Source organism: Bufo gargarizans, chromosome 6 (genome assembly GCF_014858855.1).
Source record: "Bufo gargarizans isolate SCDJY-AF-19 chromosome 6, ASM1485885v1, whole genome shotgun sequence".
Lineage (NCBI taxonomy): Eukaryota > Metazoa > Chordata > Amphibia > Anura > Bufonidae > Bufo > Bufo gargarizans.
This window is the reverse complement of record NC_058085.1, coordinates 366,962,235-366,985,971: the sequence shown is the minus strand read 5'-3', so window position 1 is coordinate 366,985,971 and position 23,737 is coordinate 366,962,235. Positions and strand designations below refer to the sequence as shown.

General features: G+C 42.1%; 1 protein-coding gene across 1 annotated transcript in view; it reads left to right on the top strand.

Moving 5' to 3' along the window:
- Positions 1-23,737, top strand: part of LOC122941558 (transient receptor potential cation channel subfamily V member 6-like) — a 36,432-nt gene that overhangs the window by 313 nt on the left and 12,382 nt on the right. The window contains 10 exon segments of the mRNA XM_044298886.1: positions 3,549-3,665; positions 5,189-5,286; positions 7,791-7,913; positions 9,310-9,450; positions 19,690-19,788; positions 19,869-20,038; positions 22,286-22,417; positions 22,419-22,433; positions 23,036-23,248; positions 23,482-23,568. Of these exon segments, the coding sequence (XP_044154821.1) occupies positions 3,565-3,665; positions 5,189-5,286; positions 7,791-7,913; positions 9,310-9,450; positions 19,690-19,788; positions 19,869-20,038; positions 22,286-22,417; positions 22,419-22,433; positions 23,036-23,248; positions 23,482-23,568 (1,179 nt within the window). The 5' untranslated portion in view covers positions 3,549-3,564.

Sequence of the window (23,737 nt, the reverse complement as noted above, 5' to 3'; positions counted from 1 at the left end):
GTTCTGAAGAAAGGATACTCCAATTACCTTTTGGAGGATCTATTTTATACCCTGGTAATTTCAAAGAAAGATGGTTCATAACGTCTTTTCTTTTCATCGGAAAAGTGTTCAATGTGTTAACTGGGTGGGAAACCCGATGGCCAGTGTTTTATTCCCATACTATAATCCCACAGAGCAATAAAAAAATTACAAGCTGTTAAATTAAGTCTATGAGCTAAATTTGTGGAAGTTAGTCACTCTTTGGGTATTAGAAGGTCTCAAGATTATCTACTTAAGTCCCATTTCATTTTTTACCCTTGTGCTAGGTTAGGCATAGCAACACTGTAGAAAATGGACCTATAGATACCCCTACAACCATGATAAATGCAAGGTAGGTGATACTGTTCCTTTAAAACCCTGACCACCCACTGTCTATCAGATTAGTGTGTACAGTTGGAACAGAGTGTCATCTACTGTACCCTTCTCAAGTTCCCGGACAGGTCTCACCACATTCCTATGCATGATCTGGATAATAAGCAGTCCCCCCTCCCACTATCCTTCTCAAAAGATCATCATCTACTTGGAACAAAGTCTTCTACAGGAGGGCGAACAGGAGTTTGGATCGTTGTCACTCAGCACATGGCTCTCAACCCAAAGTGACAATGTCCACACAATATCTGGAATGTTTGGCTTATTGGACACCGCTAACTAAACACAACACCTGTGTAAAAGTAAATGCCATATAATACCGAGGACTTAAAGGTGAGTTTAATAACCGTGTTATCAATACAGTTTTCAGAATTTAGTAAATCCATGAGGGTCGAACATCAATCAGGGTCACAACATAGTGTTGGCTAAAAATTCAGATTCTTGTTATTACGATCTGTGATCCTACCAAAGCCCAATAAATAAATTGTTGCTAATGTAAATCAAAAATATTCACACTCTTTTTGCTTTTACATATATAAATGTCCCTATTTTTTAAATTTGCTAAATATTTTAATTTATGTTTCTTTTATGTTTCCTCCATATTGATAAGGACTACATTGATCTGTCCACCTCATTGCAATAGTTGTAAATAATGGGAATAATGAACTGTAATAAAGTGATATATTTAGTTATATATAAAACATACATTTCATATAATATACAATAAAATATAATAGTTACATTTGAATAATTACAATTGTTGATTGATTGATATGAAGCTGCATCTTCACTTATCTATTGAGTTAACAAATACATTTTCTCAGACTTACGGAGCTTTAAAGGGAACCTGTCACCGGGATTTTGTGTATAGAGCTGAGGACATGGGTTGCTAGATGGCCGCTAGCACATCCGCAATACCCAGTCCCCAAAGCTCTGTGTGCTTTTATTGTGTAAAAAAAACCGATTTGATACATATGCAAATGAACCTGAGATGTGTCCTGTCCATGACTCATCTCACGTACAGGACTCATCTCAGGTTAATTTGCATATGTATCAAATCGATTTTTGTACACAATAAAAGCACACAGAGCTATGGGGACTGGGTATTGCGGATGTGCTAGCGGCCATCTAGCAACCCATGTCCTCAGCTCTATACACAAAATCCCGGTGACAGGTTCCCTTTAAATTCAGGGTAAAATTTAATAAGGCTGATCAGTCTCAAATGCTTTTGAGTAACGCTGTATAAAAAGCAGGAACATACACCATGTGGTATACATACAGAGGCGTTGTATTTCTGTATGTTCAAATGCACCATTTTTACCTACCAAACATAAGTACTGAATGCAGTTTGTGAATTTAGCTTTTCATTATTTTATTGTTTTTAATTATTTTTCATTGTACTGTTATATTTTTTCATTTTTTTTTATATTAAAGAGGTCCTTTCATCAGTTTAACCCTAGCCTACTTATGATCTTACCTTATAGGGCGACCCCCACTGATACCATGGCACTTTTGTTTTCCAAAGACCCCTCTCCCCCCCCGTTCGTCCGCTCTTGGCCCCGTTGATTTCGGCGCCTTATATTATATATTATAATGAGCCGACTCGGTTATACTAGGCGGAGACTCTCAGTTTGGCTGGGGGCGGTTCTCTTCTCCCTGGCTGTGAGCGCATCCAATCAGAGCGCACCGCTCTTAGCCAGGGTATCAGTGGGGGCCGCCCAATAAGGTAAGACCATAATTAGACTAGGTCTAAACTGATGAAAGGTCCTCTTTAAGTGTCAATTCCTTTCAGTATTTTTATTTCTCCTTTTACTTTTTCTCTTATTTTCTGCAGTCTTGGTTTTAATTGTTTATTACATGTTTTCTGATTCAAACTGGTTATACCACAAAAAATATTCTGTGATTTTCACACCAGCACATTGATCTGAACAATTTTGCAACTGTATGTAATAAAAAACTTAGCCACTGAATAGCCACTGAGGTATTCAATAAAAAACTGTATAGCGCCACCTGCTGTTTGTTCTTTTCATTATTTCTCCGTCCACCTCATTCAGGTGGTCACACGCACTCAGTTTCAATTTTCAACTGCCACCAGCCATATTTTTAGTTAGAAGCTGTTGCAATTACAGAGAAAGATCCTGGACCCCATGTCAGACCACAAAATAAATGCCAACTTCAGACAAGACCTGCTATTTAAATACAGTCCCAAATATTGTCCCCAGAACAGACCTAAATAAGTATTTACCCAAGAAACAATACAGAGAAGAGATGAGATCCCCAGAATATAAATAGTAACTAGTGTTGAGCGAAATATTTCAAAATTTGATTCACCTGTTTCGCCAAACTTTACAAAAGAGTTCGCTTCATGAAGAATTACTTTACCATGAAGCGTATTTCTTTGTAAGTAGTGGGTGCAATGGCAGGAAGCAGCAATTGTGCCGACCCCCCCATCATTGTACCCCTCAGATGCCGTTTTCATATATGATCGCTGCATCTGATAGCAATATTACAGTGTAAAATATAAAATAAAAAAAATACTTACTTCATCCATTTGTTCGCAACGGGCTGGTCACCGCCATCTTGAATGAAATCTTGAGAGGCCCATGATGACATCATCATGTTGGATGGCATAGTGACGTCATACGTCACTGTGCACTGGATTTCGTGTGAGAAGCACGAGGAAAATCGACTTTGCAGCAAAACGAATTTTCCCTGAAATTTAGATCAAAGTCCACTTTGTGGACTTCGATTGACTCAACACTAATTGTAACCAAAATAACTATAAACTTCAGAAATAAAAAGACCCCAGACCAGACCTTCTAAATACAGACCCCAGAGCAGACCTGCTAAACAAACCTCCTTAATATGTACTTCAGAATAAATACAAACCACAGAGCAAATCCCAACATAAGTAGACTGCAAAATAACTAAAGACTTCAGAAATGAGATGACCCCAGAGCAGACGTTCTACAGACACAATCACAAAATTCATCATGTTATTTTCCATGATTTGTGCCAAAAATGTCACCAGAATTAGCTTGTACCACCTCTCTTTACCTTAAGTGGTCGCCGGTCCTGGTGTTAAATTATAGTAAAACCAAGTTTCAACATTTATGATAATTTTTTTTTTTTTTTTACAGAATTTCAAATAAGATTATGAAAATAAAGAAAACATCCAAGCAAGAAATCTGCTTTAATTTTGCTTGCTTAAACATGATGGAGAAGGGCGTCAACACAGATCTGCTACAGCAAAGAAGGTATCAGTCAAAGAAGGGGTTCTGTGGACATCCTGGCACCGCTTTCTCACTATAAAGTATAACTACACCTAATAGAACATTCTATTCTATACATGAGCAAAAATCTTTTCAGTAGGAGCAGTTATTATCTCTTCATCAAAAGAAGATAGGAAATATTTCAATTTATCAAACAAGGTCCAAAGAACAGAATGAGGACAAACCGAAATCTTAGCCAGCAATATGATAATTGACTCTAATTTTGTAGCCAAGCTCTGCTCAGAATAAAACAGGTTGTAGAATGGAAGCCATGAAAATCATATTAAAAAATAATAATTTTGATTTCACATTTTTTAACCCTTCTGTCAATGGCATCCTACAAGGATGTCTATGGTGGTGTTATGAAACAAATGTGAGGAAGGCTACAGTGGACACTATTTGGAACCACCACCTGAAAACTCAAAATCTGCTACCTATCTTCCTTCACCTATCTTATTAGATCTAAGGCTATTCCTAAGTGTTCAGCCCCCTGCAAGACAGGTCAGAATTGGCTGCTCATGACCAATGTTACATCTCTGGAGTAAGGTAGCAGAAAACACCTATAAGATGCCAAGGAGTAGCAGGAGAGAAGTACAAGCCAGAGTCAAAGCTAGCGGAGAATCCCGATATGGTTCCCGATATGGATTCCGACTTCCGTTGTGGTCCGTGGTAGCGGAATCAATAATGGCCGATTATTGATTCCGCTACCACGGACCACAACGGAAGTCGGAATCCATATCGGGAACCATATCGGGATTCTCCGCTAACCGGAAGCCGAACTTTAGACGCCGAACTTAAAACAGAAGTTCGCTCATCACTAATTACAAGCAAAATAATTAGACAAGGGGTTAATCCAGAGAAAAGCCAGAGTCTAAGCCAGGAGGCAGAAGCAAAATAAGTCATAATACAAATCTAGAAAAAAAAAACATGGAGCCTAAGCAAATGGAATCAGTAGAAGGCTAATGAGTAGGCAAGAGGAAATCCAGAAACAAGCTGAGGTCAGTACACAGGAAAGTTAAACAGAAATGCAAAGATGATGGAACACAAAGCTCTGAACTGGAGTCAGGAATCAAAATCACAAAGACAATCAGCCAATGCCAGACTTAAATCTACTGCCTAGCTCTAGGATTGGATGCCAAACCAGGAACCTGATTGGCTCAGCATCCAGACTCATAGATAGGTTGACTAATTGGGGCTTGGCTGTTCAGCATAGCAACCCTTCGAGAACAGCCGCGTCCCAGATCGTGGTTCCTGACAGGAATATTTACAAAGCTAAGCATAGGGAAAAAAATGGGTAGCACCAAATTTATTATGTTTTATTTTATAAGCAAATGGAGTGGTTAAAAGTAGTTACAATGTGCAAAAAATGTATTTGTACATGTACATGTATACCAGCCAAAAGGTGGTTAAACAAAGAGAATTGTGTCCACCATGTGTGCCATTTCGATAAATTTTAATGACTCGTGAATTTGTCATTGCCTAAGTTTTGGTTTGTTTTTTTGTTTTAGGATCAAGGAAATGCCCATCCTTCAAGCTGCAAAAGAGAATAATGTGGAGCTTCTGATAGAGATCTTATCGTCAGACAAATGTGACCCCTTCCAGAGAGGCAAGTCTAGGAGATAAATCTTCCAGTGACCAGAGCACCAGCAAATCATATTCTAGCTTTCATATATCAATAGAAAATAACAGTCCATCTTAAAATAAAATCCCTGTGATACAAAAGCAACAGGGTATTTGTCCTTTGTCAATCAGCCCACAAATATTTTAAGTATGCATTGTATAGATCTGTAATATGGCACCCATTGTCTGATATAGGTCCATACTGCACCTTCCTCTCCTTCCATTCTTTGTAGCTAGTGGGCAGGACAGTATTGACGGGGATTCTGGACTGTATCAAATGTTCAATAACATACAGCACCCTAATAATTGTCTATAAAGCAAAAAGATAGCATTAAGGCAAGTGGTATCCAATGCAATGAAAGTTATGGTCTAGGACAGTAAGGGGATACCATCTATATCCGTGGTGGTCTAAGGCAGCTAGGGAGTTAATGTGTGTCCCTGGTGGCGTAAGGCAGTTAGGGAGTTAATGTCTGTGTTCCCGGTGGTCTGGGGCAGTAAACGAATTAATGTCTGTATGACTAGTGATCGGGGGGGGGGGGGGGTAATATTAGTAGAGGGGGTTAATATTAGTAGATCTAAGTGAGGGAGCTTTCTAATGTTCTAGGGTAGTGAGCGGGTTGATGTTAGTATCAATGGTGGTCTACTGCATTGAAGGGGTTAAGTGTAGGACAGTAAAAGGATTAATTCCAGGATCCCTGGTGGTTTAGGGCAGTGAAAGGGTTCATTCCAATGTTCCGGTGGTGTAGTTAATATCCGGTGGGTTAATATTAAAATTAGAGATGAGCGAATTTCTTAAAAGTTCGATTCGGCTGATTCGCCGAATTACACTGCCGCCCCCGTCATTGTACCCGTCAGATGCCACATTCATACATGATCGCGGAATCTGACTGTAAAATGAAAAATAAAAAATAAATTAAATCAAACTTACCGCCTCCATTTGCTTGCAACGGGCTGGCCCGGCGCCATCTTGCTTTAAGATCTCGGTCAAAATCCTGTGCGGGGCGAGATTACGTCATCTCGCCAGCTGGCGTGGGGACTTATGACGTCATCACACCGGTCGGCGTGATGATGTAATCTCACGCTGCACGGGATTACGGCCAAGATCTTCAAGCAAGATGGAGGCTGGCGGCCCGTCGCGAGCAAATGGAGTAGGTAAGTATTATTTTTTTTTGTATTTTTATACTATTTCAGGTTAAATTGATTCGCTGCCACGAAGTGTGAGGAAATTCACCTTCTAGGCGAATCGAATTTACCCTGAAATTCGGATCGAATTCCACTTCGTGGGATTCGATTCGCTCATCTCTGGGGTCCAGTGGTTACTCACCTATCCAGGCTCTGGCACCGTCATGGCTGTAATTTCCTGTTTCCTGCTTGCACTGGTCAGAGAAATGAAAGTGGGGAGGGGGTACAGAGGATGGGGCAGCTGTAATTGTATGGCCACATGTTTCTCCCTATCAGCAGGCAGAGTAATTCAGGAGTGCTGCCCCATCATTGAAGGGGTTGTCCCAGCAAGATGGAACTAAGCACTGGCCCCAGGTGACATACGGACACACCTGAGTGGACCATTGTTCCACTGTTTCCATAACTCCTATTGTAGTGAATGGCAGCTACGAAAACAGCGTAGCAGAACAGGCTACACTACTTCTGTATCACCTCTAAGATGGGACAAACCCTTTAAGGAGGGAGATGACAAGTAATAAGAGGGTGACTGCTATAGCTACTCAACGTATTAGTTTTTTCATGATAATTTATTTTTTTTTTGTTGGGTGGAAATTCTATCTAAAGATGGAGTCACAGGCTCACACATTTTTTGTGGCTTTTCTTGGCGTTTTCAATTTAATTTTGTTTTGTCAAAAACTCACTGGCCAGATTTAACTTTAAAATCTACAGCAAATTTTAAAAAATTCTACATACACCGTGTTTTTCTGTGGCATTTCGAGGGTTTGTGGTGTTTTTGCCAAACACATCACGCTCTTGGTGTGTTATATTTGCCTCTCATATATTTTACTAAAAGATTTGAAGAATACAATAAAAAAAACACCTAAAATGCACATCTCTTTTTTTGCCCACAAACCTTTAAAAATGCAAAAAAAATATAAAAAATTGTCAAAGAGGCCTGAAGGAAATTACCAATTTGCTGCTGATTCCATCTCTTCTGTGAATTTGTTTGGCAAATTAGGAGGTTGTAGCTTCTTAGGGTGGAGACGCACATAGTCCATACAGACTGGCATTTTTATGCCAAAATGGTAAAGTTTTTCAATTATTTGTAAATGGCAGCGCAGTTTTGTAAGGAAAGTGCAGTTTTACCCACAAACCATGCTGCCATTAACAATCAACTTGAAAACCACTGAAATTAGAGATAAAACTGCTGCCGGCACATTTTTTGCACCACTACTTGTGTCTCTAATAAAATAAAATGTTATAAAAAACACAATGCACTAGTGGTGTTCCATGACTTTAACAAATATTTTTTGTCCCTTTCTTTGTCAGGTGCTTTAGGAGAAACGGCCCTGCACATGGCAGCTCTGTATGACAACCTGGAAGCGGCAGAAATTCTCCTAACCGAGGCTCCTTACCTGCTGAACCTGCCCATGACCTCTGAGATCTACCAAGGTCAATGTTGCTGCTAAGCACAGACAAACTTTTTTTGTTTTTTTATGGTTGCTTTGACATGAGTGTAATACAAAAGCATGATTGGAAAAAAAAGACCAGTCCAGACTGTCTAATGACCCATGTTGGCCGAGAACTTGTAGCTGTAAAACTTGCCCATATGTGAAGCTAGCCTAAGGAATAGCACATCAGTGTTAAGGCTGTGTTGAAACATTGTTGTGGTGGTGTGGTTTTTGCCCCAGTTTTCTGAAAATTGCAGCAGGGAATGCAAGGCATTCGAAACGCGACCACAATTTGTGAACGCAACCCAGGGACGATATTTACTGAGACTGGAGTTTGAGACTGCAGGAGATAGAAGTGTTTTGCTCCAAATTTGTCGCATTTAGAATTGAGCGGACGTAGATTTGCTCCACCCAAAATTGTGTTCTGTCTTAGGTTGGGGCTACACGACGATGTGTGTCATGCAATGGCAGGTCTCAGAAAAGTCTTCTGACCAAAAACATTGGTGCGACTTTTCTGCAACTTGCTGTCGAGAGAGTTGGGATTTGGCTTTAATAACATAGTCAAAACGCAAAAAAAGGTTACAGTCAAGTCGTGGTCGCACACGTGACTTGCATTGTGATCTATGATGGAAAAATAGCATCCAAAACAGTGTTGGATTTTTTTTTAAGCCGTTAGTTTGCCATCGTGGCATGTCATGCATCGCATCATGACCCCATTAAATCCCATTAGACGGTATGTCACAATGGGACCTTGCTATCTTCATGTCACGTGACAGATGTAGCCCCAGCCTTAATGTCACATGGTCATCCCAAGATCATTATATCATGCAAGTCTAGTCCTCCACCATCAGATAGAGCGCTTGCACATTTTTTAAAATAAAGGATTAACCCACAGGGCCTGGAGAGCAGCCACTTTCAGTTCACAATATGAGAGTGTATTGACGTTACACTATAACTGCTTACCAGTTGAGTCAAACTTACCACTAGGTCAAACTTTTATGATCATCACCTGTCTATTTGTGCTACGCCCTGTTACTGTTCTTCTTGCTGATTAAAATGATACCTGTCTTGTAGAAATTGGTGTCAGAGTTCCTGAGAAAATGACTTTTTAGGGCGTCAGGTCATAAGGGGTAGGGCCTAGCCCCTCAGTGCACCTTTGCTCCTCAGCTTTCCAGTGTTAAGAATAATAGTAATTTTTCTCAAGAATGTTGCAACCAATTATCATAATGTAGGTATTATATTAATCAGCAGAATCAACTCTATGAAATATCCCTGGTTTAATAGGGTGGATATTGCTGATGGTTGTCCTTTAAAATCATAAACACATATGTCACTGTGGCACAATGTGGAGCTCCTGTCTCTTGTCTCATCTCTTTTTGTCACTACTTTGTCTACAGGGCAGACGGCTCTTCACATCGCCACTGTCAATCAAAACATGAATTTTGTCAAGATACTCATACAAAGAGGAGCTGATGTCTCTTCTCCAAGAGCCACCGGCAGTTTCTTCACTCAAAAACCCAAAGGCCTCTTCTACTTTGGTATAATGTTGCCTTATATGTATTACTAAAAATGAGCGAATTGAAGCTGCCTATTAGATTCGCACCTAATGCAAATTTCCTCACGCTTCGTAGTAACGAATCAAATTTTTTCCTAAAATTGCTGCTGCATGTGTGAGGACATGGAGCAAGAAACTCTGGGAATGCGGGATCACCCATAATGCCGTGCATGCAGCCAATCAGCAGCCAGCCAGCCCTGTGATGTCACAGCCCTATAAATAGCCTCAGCCATCTTGGATTCTGCCATTTTCCATTCTACTTAGTGCAGGGAGAGACGTCAGCAGGCGCTAGGGACAGTGCTAGGAAAGACTTCATTGTGCTAAAAAAATGATCTACAAGTTCAGGGAAAGATTATTCAAGGTGTAAGGAAAGGACAGGGAGGATTTATGTTGAACAGGGTTCAGTCGGGGGGTTACAGCCTGGGAAACAGGAACAATCCTATTACACCTTGCTGCACTGACTGCGGATCCAAATTGCCATCATACAGCTCTGTAATTCCAGCAAACCATTCTTCTTATTGTGGTGCAAGTGCTGAGTGATACCGCCAGTAACAGGGTTTATTACAAGGAAATATTTCTACCTCTTATTTGCCCTTGTGCGGTGCAGCTATATGTTTCTAAAGCATTTTTGGGCTTGTATTAGTGGAAAAAAAGGGCTTAATAGCCGTTGTGTGGTGAAGTGCGAAAATTACAGCCCTTTTTGGCGTGTATTAGTGGCAAAAGTAAAATAAATTTGCAGTTCAGCAGTTCTAAAGCCTTCTGTGGCGTGTATAAGTGGAAAAAATAAATGCCTATTTGTTGTTCAGTGGTGCAGTTATATGTTCTAAACCTTTTTTTGTCATGTATTAGTGGCAAAAGTAAAATATATTTGCCGTTTAGCGGTGCTGTTATATGTTCTAAAGCCCCTTTTGTCATATATTAGTGGCAAAAGTAAAATATATTTGCAGTTCAGTGGTGCAGTTATATGTCCTAAAGCCTTTTGTGGCGTGTATAAGCGGAAAAATATAAGGGCCTATTTGCTGTTCAGCTGGTGCAGTTATATGTTATAATCCTTTTTTGTCGTGTCATAGTGGCAAAATAAAAATATATTTGCCGTTCAGTGGTGCAGTTATAAGTTCTAAAGCCCTTTTTGTCATGTATTAGTGGCAAAAGTAAAATATATTTGCCGTTTAGCGGTGCAGTTATATGTTCTAAAGCAGGGGTGCACAACCTGCGGGCCGCATGCGGCCACCAGAGCCATGGTTTGCGGCCCCCGCCCTGCTAGGCAGAAACACTGCACAGAGCGCCGCACAGCAGGTGGATCACAGGTTTTGCTCCTGCACTGTAGCAGAAGCGGAAAGGGTCCCCAGATATTAGTGAGAGCAGGAGAAGCCGAGGAGAAGACAGAAGCACTTTATTAGCGCTTCTCCTCTTTGAGCAGTGTGGACCCAGCGATCACGTGGAACACAGGAGTGCTGCCCTGGTACAAAGCCTCCGCAGCAGGCTGGTTTCCCTGTAACTGGGGCTCTTTTGAATGCTCCAGTTACAGTGGAAATAGTACAAAAAGAAGTCAATTATTGTCTCCCAAAGATCTTTCAGTGACCTCTTGGGGACAAATTATGCGGTAAAAATACATATTAAAAAAAAAGTTTAAATTTATTTTTACATTTTTTTAAAACTAAATAAAAAATATAATAAAATATAAAGAAAAGAAAAGAGAAATAAAATATTATGTGGCACAAAAAAATAAAAAAATAAAATACAATAGAAAGGAAAAAGTGCCTAATAAAAGAGTGTTCACTGTCCCGCAACAGTCTTTTTATGACCCCTTGGGAGACATATTATGTGTCAAAAATATATAAAAGAAATTATAGAAAATTCTAAAAAATAAAATAATTTATAAAATTATCAAAAAATAATACAATAAAATATTAATAAAATTCTAATAGAAGTAAAAAATAAAAAGGAAAAAGTGCAAAATTTAAAAAAGTGACAGTGTCCACCAAGGTCTTTTTATGACCTCTTGGGGGACATATTATGTAGCAGAAATATATTAAGTTAAAAAAACACTCACACCAATCAAAACCGTCACCATTACCGCCTTATTCACGTAAAACTTTTAATATTATATAACAAAACAGCCTACACAAAATAGGGAACTAATTATAATAATTTATTTTGGTGTCAGTTTGCATATTTAAAGAATAAGGAGCTATAGTTTGAAAAAAAATATACTTTTTAAAAATGTTTTGTACTGTTTCCCCCAAATCAAAATTGTTGCAAAAATTATTTTGGTAGTCCAACAAATAGTTACAACCACTACACGGGCTAAATCACAAAAAAGTGTCCGGTCATTAAGGCCTTTTCGGGCCTGGTCATTCAAACGTTAACCAATAGGCGCCTTCCCCACTAGCAAGGTAAAGTGCTTACTGGTTACTGCAGGACGCCTATAACTGGATTGGCAGGAGATGGTAATAACCAGTGAGCTTCGTCCTCTGTAGTGAAGGAAAACTCTGATTTATAAAAAGGAAGCAGAATGGAAAGAAATGTCACCACTTTTCTGGTAAAAATTATTTTTAACAAGTTTCTACAACATAGCCTCTGAAATAGAAGATTCATAATTACCTGCTCTACTCTGCTCCTCTGCGCTGCCCCCGCTGCCTCCATCTTCTGGCTCCTGCGCTGTTTACACCTGGCAGTGCATGGCCATAGTCACTTGCACGGCTCCAGTCAATGACTGGCTTCAGCAGTTACACGCTGCTTGTGGCCACATCACCGCCTAAGCCAGTCATTGGCTGGAGTGGTGTATGACCATGTCCATGCACTGCCAGGTGTAAACAGCAGGGGGCAATGCGAAGGACCAGACCGGTGGGGAGCAGGTAAGTATAAGGCCTCTTTCAGACGGGCGTTGCGGGAAAATGTGCGGGTGCGTTGCGGGAACACCCGCGATTTTTCCACGCGAGTGCAAAACATTGTAATGCGTTTTGCACTCGCGTGAGAAAAATCGTGCGCGTTTGGTACCCAAACCCGAACTTCTTCACAGAAGTTCGGGCTTGGGATCGGTGTTGTGTAGATTGTATTATTTTCCCTTATAACATGGTTATAAAGGGAAAATAATAGCATTCTGAATACAGAATGCATAGTAAAATAGCGCTGGAGGGGTTAAAAAAATTTTTAAACATAATTTAAACTCACCTTAGTCCACTTGCTCGCGTAGCCGGTATCTCCTTCTGTCTTCATCTTAGCTTTGTGTAGCAACAGGACCTGTGGTGACGTCACTCCGGTCATCACATGATCCATCACCATGGTAAAAGATCATGTGATGGATCATGTGATGACTGTGACGTCACCAAAGGTCCTTGTTGCTACACAAAGCTAAGATCAAGACAGAAGGAGATGCCGGCTGCGCGAGCAAGTGGATTAAGGTGAGTTAAATTATTTTTAATTTTTTTTAACCCCTCCAGCGCTATTTTACTATGCATTCTGTATTCAGAATGCTATTATTTTCCCTTGTAACCATGTTATAAGGGAAAATAATAATGATCGGGTCTCCATCCCGATCGTCTCCTAGCAACCATGCGTGCAAATCACACCACATCCGCACTTGCTTGCGGATGCTTGCGATTTTCACGCAACCCCATTCACTTCTATGGGGCCTGTGTTGCGTGAAAAACGCACAGGAGGAGCATGCTGCGATTTTCACGCAACGCACAAGTGATGCGTGAAAATGACTGCTCATGTGAACAGCCCCATAGAAATGAATGGGTCAGGATTCAGTGCGGGTGCAATGCGTTCACTTCACGCATTGCACCCGCGCGGACTACTCGCTCGTGTGAAAGGGGCCTAACTCTTCGGTTTCAGGGGTTATGCTGCAGCATGATATTTGGGACAATTACTGGGAACAAGTGTTCATAGTAGCGCTCATATCTTATATCTGGACGGTATTATCGTGCAGCTGATCAGTCAATAAACAAGGAATTGGTCATTTGTCGGCTGATTTGCATATTATATCAGGATGAAAGATGTCCGATTATTTGAAGCACATCTCCCTGTGTAATGTAAATGAAGGCGGAACGACTGTGGCAGCGATCACTCCTCCCCAGTCACTTTGCACTGGCTTGTGTAATAGGCAGATGAGCGCTGATCAAATTTTTTTTAATTTGCGGCCCCTTGAAATAGAGCGATGTGACAATGCGGCTCCCAGACCAAAAAAGGTTGTGCCCCCCTGTTTTAAAGCCTTCTTTGTCATGTATTATTGGCAAAAGTAAAATATATTTGCAGTTCAGCGGTGCAGTTATATTTTCTAGAGCCTTCTGTGGCGTGTATAAGTGGAAAAAAAAGGGCCTAGTTGCCGTTCAGTGGTGCAGTAATATGTTCTAAAGCCTTTTTGTTGTGTATTAGTGGCAAAAGTAAAAAATTTGCCGTTCAGCGGTGCAGTTATATCTTCTAAAGCCCTTTTCGTGTGTATTAGTGGGGGAAAAAAGGACTTATTAGTTATTGTACGGTGAAGTGAGAAAATTACAGACTTTTTTGGGGTGTTTTAATTTCCTTTTTATTAATTTGATCTAACAGTATGTCAGACAGAGAAGTGCCAGGCCCTGCACAGGGTATTGGCAGAGGCCTAAATGCTTCTGGCGCAGGAACAGGTCACAGCAGAGTAAGGGGCCGTGGCAGCAGGCGTCACTTTGAGAGGCCTGAGCTCCTAGTGTCAGCTAGCAGTCGTGTCTTGACCAGCAACTCAGTGGTTCTTGAATGGTTGACTCGGTCACCCACTTCGCCCCCAAGTGACATCAGACACCCCCAGCCAAGAGTTGGTGGGTTCATCAGACACAACCCTTAGTTGGCAGGGCCCGGGAGCACGCCCTGTGCCCTCACCTGTCCTCAATCTGCCTCTGTCCTTTTCTGTTCCCTGAGCCAGAAAAGTATTGTATGCTGTGGGCTCAGCTCCACTATACTGTGAAGACAAGCTACTAGAAGAGAGCCAGCAGCTACTGGCAAGCCAAGATGTGGAGGAGACATCCTCCACTAGGCGGGCAAGTAGTGATGAAGAGAGTGTCGTGGGAGCTGGTGTTGCGAGCGGTCAGGCTTCTGACCCAGAGACGGATGAGGAGGGCATCAGTGACGTGCAGACAGTACTTGATGATGATGATGTAACTGATCGCATTTGGGGCCTGGTGATGAAGGGGCTTCATTATCATCGGGAGAAGAGGGTGGCAGCTTGCCCGTGAGCCAGCGGTGGACCCAGCAAGTAGCTAGCGTGGCCGGGAGTCAGCAGGGTGGCAGCAGTCGTTGGTCGGAAGCCAAAAGTGCCCGGGGTAGACCACCTGCTTCGCAGGAGCCTACTTGCCTAGGATGTAGCTGTGCATGGGTTCACGGAGGCAGCGGCAGTAGCAGTCAGTCAGTGCGTAGTGTTGGGGGTAAAATAAGTGGCGGTGTGTTAGTTTTTTGTTAAGCCACCGGAGGAGGTGAACATGGACATATGTAGAATTTATGGGCAGAAGGTGACGCGTGCCCAGGATGCCAATGTTGGCATCATGGCCCTGCATCAACATATGCAGCGTCACCATAAAGTGGCCTGGGAGAACCGTGGCTCCGATGTGGTGGTCCAGCCTGCCACATCAACCGCTGCATCACCCAGTGGCACGCAGCCGATTTCAGGTAGTCAAGGCTCCACCACTTCAGCCGAAGGGAGCTGTCTGTACTTCCCATCATCTGCTGGTCCAGATAATCCTGCTCCTCCTCCTCCTCCTACTCCTCGTCAGTCATTCCGTCAGCAATCGATCAACTATGTAACTATGATGTAACTATGTTCAGGGACAATATATGTCCTTTACGGCCCACTGGGTGAATGTGGTTCCTGCAACAGCCACACCAGCAACTTGGCCTGGTGACGCCTCTTCCGCCTCCACTTTCTCACGTTGTTGGTCCTGCGACAATGTCCGCCTCTGCCTCCTCATCCTCCACTGTGTCCTCAGCCTCCACTGCAGGGATAATTCACAGTGCCCCTCTAGCATACCACATGTGCACGGCGGTGTCACGCTGCTCTGCACCTCGTTTGCCTGGGCGAACGTAGTCACACAGGGAAGGAACTGCTCCATGTCCTTCATCAAGAAATCGAATCCTAACTTTCTCTGCGACAACTGAAAATCAGAAACATGGTGACCGACAGCGGCAAGAACATGGAGTCGGCGCTGCGTCAAGGAGGGCTGAGCCATGCACCCTGCATGGCACACGTGTTCAATCTGGTTGTCAAGCGGTTCCTGAAGTCTTCCACCCATCTGCAAGGCATCCTAAAAATGGCCAGGAAACTTTTCAGCCACTCGTACACCGCAAAGCACACCCTCCTTGAGCTGCAACAGCAGAACGGCATCCCCCAACATAGGCTGATATGCGACGTTTCCACCCGTTGGAATTCCACCCTCCATATGTTGGACCGACTATACGAACAGAGAAAGGCCATAAACGATTTCTTGATTATCCAAGCGGACAGGATTACTCCTCTGTGTAACTTCGATGTCAGCTAGTGGCAGCTCATGCGTGACACCTCCCGTTTGCTCAGGCCCTTTGAGGAGTTATTTGTCAGTCGCCAGGACTACAGTATGAACACTGTCATTCCACTGCTTCATGTCCTGGAACAGATGCTGATAAATCTGGATGGTCAGGGGACTGGAGACTAGTGTTGAGCGCGAATATTCGAATAGCGAATATTAATCGCGAATATCGCAACTTTGCTAATTCGCGAATATTTCGAATATGGTGCTATGTATTTTCATATGGAAAAAAATGACGAATATTCTAAAAAACTAATATATAGCAATATAGGGAATATATTCAATATTAAGAATATTCGCCTTTTTTTTTTCAATCTGTACAGTTGTTCGCATACTTCTCCCCGACAAGCGTCCCCGTCACCATGGGAACGCCTGTGGGTTAGAAAATACATCGGATCTGAGTTTACCCTGAGATCGTGAAAACTCAGATCCGATGGTATATTCTAACCCACAGGCGTTCCGATGGTGACGGGGACGCTTGTCGGGGAGGAGTATGCCAAAGTGGAATAACAGCTAAATTACAGTCTATATGTGTATTTTATGAATATTCACAATATTGCTATAACTTAGTTTTTTAGAATATTCGTCATATTCTAAAACAAGAATATATAGCAACATAGCGAATATTCTTAAAACACACATACAGTATTAGCCAATAGCCATAGCCAACCAATAGGAAAGTTGCCTTATATAGTAAAAAAAAAAAAAATCGCAATACGCTAATAATTAAATCGCATATTATATGCGATAAATAGAATAATGAAATATCGCTAAATCAAATATGGCACCTCCCGCTCATCACTACTGGAGACGTGGCGCCTACATCTCACTACCACATGAGCCCTGTGGGGGCTGAACTGGAGGAGGAGGACATTGGAGCACAGGCAATGTGTAGCGAAATGGGTGGTTTTTCTACACAGGTGACAGAAGAGGAGGAGCAGGAGCAGGAAGAGGAACTACAGGACGATGAGGAAGATGAGGCATAGGACCCAGACACACTGTGGCAGTATGCAGTGGAGATGGAGGCAGGGAGTCCCTCCGAGTCACTTGCACAAATGGCCCGATACATGCTCACTTCCTTGTGTAGTGACAGCCGAATTGTCACCATCCGGCATAGGGATGACTTCTGGCTCTCCACCTTGTTGGAGCCTCACCACCGATCCAAAATGGGGGCCTTTTTTACACCCGCTGAGAGGGAGGACAAACTTAACTACTATCCTTTGTAGTCAGTTGGCTACTGCCTATCCGTGCCATCGTCCATCTTCTCTCAGGTCTGACCGGGGGGGGCCCTCTGTGCTCACGTTCCACTGCCATGGCTGCTGGGGAGGGGTGGGGTGGCAGGAGCAGTACCAGCACCATCAGCAGCAGCCTTAGTCTAGAGTAGCTGATGAGCAGCTTTCTTCACCTGCATAGTGAAGAAAATACTCACCAGCAGCTAGACATGGACCAGAACCTGAACCAGCAGGTGGTTGCATACTTGGAGTGCACTCTGCCAGCCGTCATTGAAGATCCACTGGACTACTGGGCAGCCAAACTGGATTTGTGGCCACAACTGGCCGAGTTTGCACTGGAAATGCTGTCCTGCCCGGCCAGTTGTGTGACATCAGAGCGGGTGTTTAGTGCGGCGGGGGCCATAGTTACCCCAAGTAGAACTCACCTGTCCACCAAAAATGTGGAGAGACTGACCTTTGTCAAGATGAATCAAGCGTGGATCAGCCAGGATTTCCACCCACCATTGCCTGATGCTTTAGACTAGATCATCCATAGTGCCACACCAACACTTTGACAAAAGAGACTGGTTTCTTCTGGCTACCTGCCTCACCTACTATGCTGCCACCCGCCTGATGCCACACATCTAATGCCAAGTGCTCTTTCTTTAACCCACCATCTTCAGCTGGTACTGGTATTGCCACCCACCTTCACACAGGTTGTAGTAAAGTTAACACTCATGATTTATAAGACGTGTTATCTAAACTAAATGCGTTAAGCAAACACCTTCAATTGCTTTTCAATGGCTTTTGTCTAAAGATAACGCGATGAGTTAAGAAATTTTAGTTAATTATGTCACCTTGCCACTCTGTGGCCTCCTGATGCTGCTGCCACATCCACACTATGTCACCTTGCCACTCTGTGGTCTCCTAATGCTGCTGCCACCTCCACACTATGTCACCTTGCCACTCTGTGGCCTCCTGATGCTGCTGCCACCTCCACACTATGTCACCTTGCCACTCTGTGGTCTCCTCATGCTGCTGCCACCTCCACACTATATAACCTTGCCACTCTGTGGCCTCCTCATGCTGCTTCCACCTCACCACTATGTCATAGGGTCACTCTGTGGACTTCTCATGCTGTTCCCACCCTCCCCACTTCATGACTGGGCCACTATTTTGGCTTTTGGCCTGGCTGACATCATCATTTATTTGACCCTTCTTCTGATCTGTCAGAAGGAAGGAAAAATGAGACGCACAATGAATCCTGTCTGTGTAGCAGCTGTAAGGCCTGTATAGTCCCATCAGCATTGGCTTGTTATTTGGTAGCCAAAAGCAGGAGTGGGTACAAAACACAGAAGAGATGCAAATATTCCATTCACGTGTCATCTCTGTTTTGGGTCCACTCCAGTTTTTTGGGCATTATCAATACTGATGGATTACTGACCAAATGCTGACCGAGTGAACGTGGATGCTCCACAGACAGGATACGTTTTTTGGGGGTTATTGTTCTGATGGATCAGAGGAAGGGCAAAATAGTCAATGACGTCAACACAAACTTACTGCTGACACCCTCTACACTCTGTCGGGGGGCTCTACTTGTATAAGCGTTTAAAAGAACAGGTTCTGTAGACATCTATGTGGAATCCGCTGCCGACGGTGTAAAAGGAGTGCGCTTCTTCTTGACGCTAACATCGACCTGTAAGGCTGAGTTCATACTTGAGTTATTTGGTCAGTTTTAGCTCCGTGACAAAATAAGTGAAGTGTGCAGTGATTCTAAGAGCGACGCCTGTCATCTGCATGTCATACGGACTCACAGTATTATTTCACTAGAACAGCAGACTCCCTATGCGTGTTACTGCAAGGCACAGTGGTCTACACCACGATAAGGGCTCTCTGCAGCCAGGAAATAGCCTTTTTTTCTTTTTACGTGATCGCCGAACTGGCCGAATCAAATTTTGGAAAAATTCGCTCATCTCTAGTTATTACCTTTACTACTTTGTAATTTATGCTTATTGTAGCGGTATTTCATCCTTTGTTACTCATCAGTTCCATCCAGAGCAGCATTAAGAATTCTGCCGACTTCTTTATTGCTCTGAGCTCACCTTTCCCAGGTGACCCCTGCAGCTTCAGCATCTACACAGAAGATGCTGGGCTGTGGTGGATTCTGGGAGATGTGATGTTTATACCAATCAGTACACAGTAGTCTAACATTGGATTCTTAATCTTCATCTATGCTGTGATGAGCATGTATACTAAGGCAAATAAACAGAAAAAGATCACAAACAACCTTGTGTCCTTTGAAAATCAATGTTGGAAATTTGATGAAGGTCCAACAAAGTCACTTTTTAATGCAATTTAACTGCAGCGAACGATCTTGTGATACTATGAAGACGCAAAGCTCTTTACCTTACTACCTTGCTACAGCCTCAGTATCTGCAGTAGCATAATTTGTATGCCTCAACATTATATTCTTCTCCTTAGGGGAACATATTTTAAGCTTTGCTGCTTGTGTCGGAAACACAGAAATTGTCAAGTTGCTTGTAGAGAACGGAGCGAATCTACACGCTCAGGACTGCTGGGGTGAGAGTCAGATAAAGTGCACTCCTTTTATCCAGAACCTGTGTTGATGTTCATGCCAACTGACTGGTTCTTTTTTGCAGGAAACACTGCCCTTCATGTTCTGACTCTCCAGCCCAAGTCTATCTCCTGCCAGATGTATGACCTCCTTCTCTCTCTAGACTCTAAAACAAGAGGCTCTCGTTTGGACCAAGTCATTAATAATCAGGGTCTAACTCCGCTCAAGATGGCTGCAGTTGAAGGAAATGTTGTCGTAAGAGATTGGAGTTGGTTTCAGTTAGAGTGAAAGACATTCTGTTCATATGTAATATAGGCCTATACTCAACAGACTCCATTGACTTGCCATGGGGTCCATCTACTGTAGGTTCCATCATGATGTCCATAGTTTTTTTTTAGAATAATGTTTCCATATGCATTGCTATTCCTCCTGTGAAATCTGAGGGACTGTGCAACGGAGACTTCAAATGGAACCTTTGGTGGAACGTGAACAGAGCCTAAGTTACTTGGGAAATATGTTTTTAAAATACTGTTTTTTTGTTTTATCCCAAACATAAAAAATTTAAATTGGTTGGCTCACAGTAATTTGCTTTTAATTTAGCTAATATATATATATATATATATATATATATATATATATATATATATATATATCATAAAATCAAATACATAAACAACACATACATATAAAAAAATACTTTAATTGTTGCCACATATATACAAGCTTTGTTAGTTAGACCGTCAGTCCGCGACTGAATTAGCCAGTGTGTTACTCTTTGTCCGCTTTCTCTGCGGCTTGTCCCCTGAGCTGTTGCTTCGGCTGTGCCGATCTTTCTTGCGTGTCTCCTAGCACATGTGCACTCAACCCGTCGGGGCGCCAGCAGCCTATAGAGATCATTTCTTTACCTTGGTACTGATATGTCTCTATCCACACCGCCCGTTCAATAGCTGCCAAACCAGACACGTTTCGGAACTTTACAGTTCCTTCCTCAGTGGTATAAAACAAAATGCATCCATAGGCTGCTGGCGCCCCGATGGGTTGTGTGCGCATGCGCTGGGAGACGCGCAAGAAATATCGGCACAGCCAAAGCAACAGCTCAGGAGACAAGCTGTAGAGAGACCGGGCAAATTGGTCGTGACCGTGAGTAACGCACTGGCTAATTCAGTCGCGGACTGACTGTCTAAGTAACTAACAAAGCACATATATATGTGGCAACAATTAATCTAGAGTACTATAGCGACCTATGAAGGTGCAAACATTTAAACAGCCAACAAAGTGTGTTATAAGTATAATATCCATCCAGATCACTGAACAACATTGTTAACAGAGTGAGAAACCAACGGTACTAAAAGGCTGGGTTTACACCTGAGCGTTTTACAGCGCGTTCCTACGCGCTGTAAAACGCTCAACAAGGAGAAACCAATGATTCCCTATGGGAATGGTTCTCACCTGGGCGTTTTACAGCGCGTACGATCGCGCTGTAAAACGCCCGACGCCCCAAGAAGTACATGAGCTTCTTTGGGGCGTCTTGTCGCGCGTTCCCGTACATAGACTTTGTCTCTGTATGCGCGATTGCAAACGCCCGTACAATCGCGCATACAGAGCGCTCCATCGCAAACGCTCAGGTGTGAACCCAGGGTAACCCACACACTCAGATCAAAGAAACTTTAACAAGCTGCTATTTTATATTTTTTATCTTTATGTATTTTTATGCGAGAGCTCTGCATTTAAAGGGGACGTATACAAAATGAACTTTTATTTATAGCTATTTTTATATGTATGTGTTGTTTATGTATTTGATTTTATGATATGCACTAGCTAAGTTAAATGCAAATTACTGTGAGCCAGCCAATTTTCATTTTTTATTTGGGCGTATACTTACACTGAGGGGTGGACAGTAGGCTGGGCTCCAGGTTAACTGGTGAGCGTCCCCCAAATTGTTAAATTGTGTGATTATCTCAAACACGTCTAATCTATAAAATATATAATATTTCTATATATGTACAGTACAAGTCTGATATTCTAGCATGAAATTTTCTGATGTTTCACATCAAACATTTTTAGTTACCCATGGTCCATGTAGCTCCCTGCACAACACTGATGTTTATCCACCATTCACATTAAATTGCTGAAGCTACAGCAGTTTACCAAGATGCTAACTTATCAATGCCCCACCATTGTTCAGACCCTCCCATGAACGTTGTTCCTTTTGGAAATATTGGCAAACCTTAAATGTCATGATTGCATTTTCTATGTGGACATTAGAATCCATCACCTCCATGTGTGAACAACGTATCACATTAAATTTAACTGTTTCAATCACATACCGTGATAATGATTGCTCTACTGGAATGGAGCTAAACAAGTACCGGTCCTTTGTTATATTTTCGATCAGTGCTTGCATCTGCCCATGTAAAAGGACCCTTAGGTAGTGCTGATCCATTAATCATGTTTTTTGGTGGATGTTACTGGATTTTACTTACTATCAACTTCTATCTGTAGATGTTCCAGCACATCCTCAACAAGGGAGTCCGAACAGTGCAGTCAATGGGTCCAATAACTTACACCTTGTACGATCTGACTGAGATTGACTCCTGGGGGACTACATGTTCTGTTCTCCATCTTATTGTCACCTTCTAATAAGCCTGAGGTATTTTCTCAACACTTTATATGATTTTTTAATGCTTACTTAGTTTTTTTGACAACTGTTTTAGTCAAAAGGGGAGCTCTTTTATAGCATTAAGGTTCCATACATATTAGTCTTATGTCATGTGATCCACCATCTAATGTGCATTAGACATTTGTCTGACTGTCATTGGGCAGAAGTTGGCAGAAAAAAGGATAGGGCATGACAGATGAGCGACTCATTGGTTCTACCTGAATATTTTAAAAATTTGAGTTGCCTATGAATCTGAATTTTTGGTTATTCGGGCAAATTTTGGGGAGAAAGAGAAAAATAATTAACTAAAATAAAAATATAAATAAATTGAAACAAGAGAGAAAAAATATGAGTCTGAGGAGACCTCAAAGTGTCATACATTGACTTTTGAGGGATTTTCTCAACTATATTAGGCATGTTCAATTCCAGTTCTCAGGAGAGATAAGACATCACCAGAGGAGGAATCGGGATGAAAAGCTGTTGGCCGAATGAGTTTTCAACCAACATGGCCATCTTTAGTATAGATTCTTATTATATTAACTCCATGCCACATGTTTATTCACTTTATGTTTCTTTTGCCAACTTTTTGCTAGGCACACCGGATTCTGGACATCTCTCCGGTGAAGGAGCTTATTGATGAGAAGTGGCAGCGGTATGGACGGCCATATTTCTGGTTTCTGGCCACAATTTATGTCCTATATATGACTTGTGTTTCTCTGTGCTGTGCTAATCGTCCTCTCAAGCCTCTACAAAACCATTCATTAGATCCCCGGGATATTACCATTTTTGAACAAATGAGCCTTCAGGTAAGAAATTATTGGGTTTTTTTTCTCTTTTTTTTTTACCCAGACTCGAATTTTTAGCATTTTAGAATTTGAAACCATACACAAGGTAAAAAACCTAATAGGGACCACCAGAACCTGATATAGGTGAGGCAACTAACTAGGATTGGTGGGCAGATCGGATTTTTTATTTTATAGACTATCATTGGCGCTTTTTTGTTTTTTTAATTGTTTGTCTTTACTTCTTTTATCTTCAGGAATCTTACAACACACCAATGGATGAGCTAAGATTAGTCGGTGAAATTATCTCAGTCATTGGGGCGCTGGTGATGTTACTCCTAGAGGTAATTAATTACATGTGGGCAGAATATTTTTTTATAGTCCTAATGCTAAACACCATAACTATCTCAGTTTTTAGCCCAATATTCTGTGCTGATTCATTTCTTAATATTTCTTTATCTTGATCAGAGTTCCATATCCTCTGCATAGACATAGAGTTATGTGACACAATTC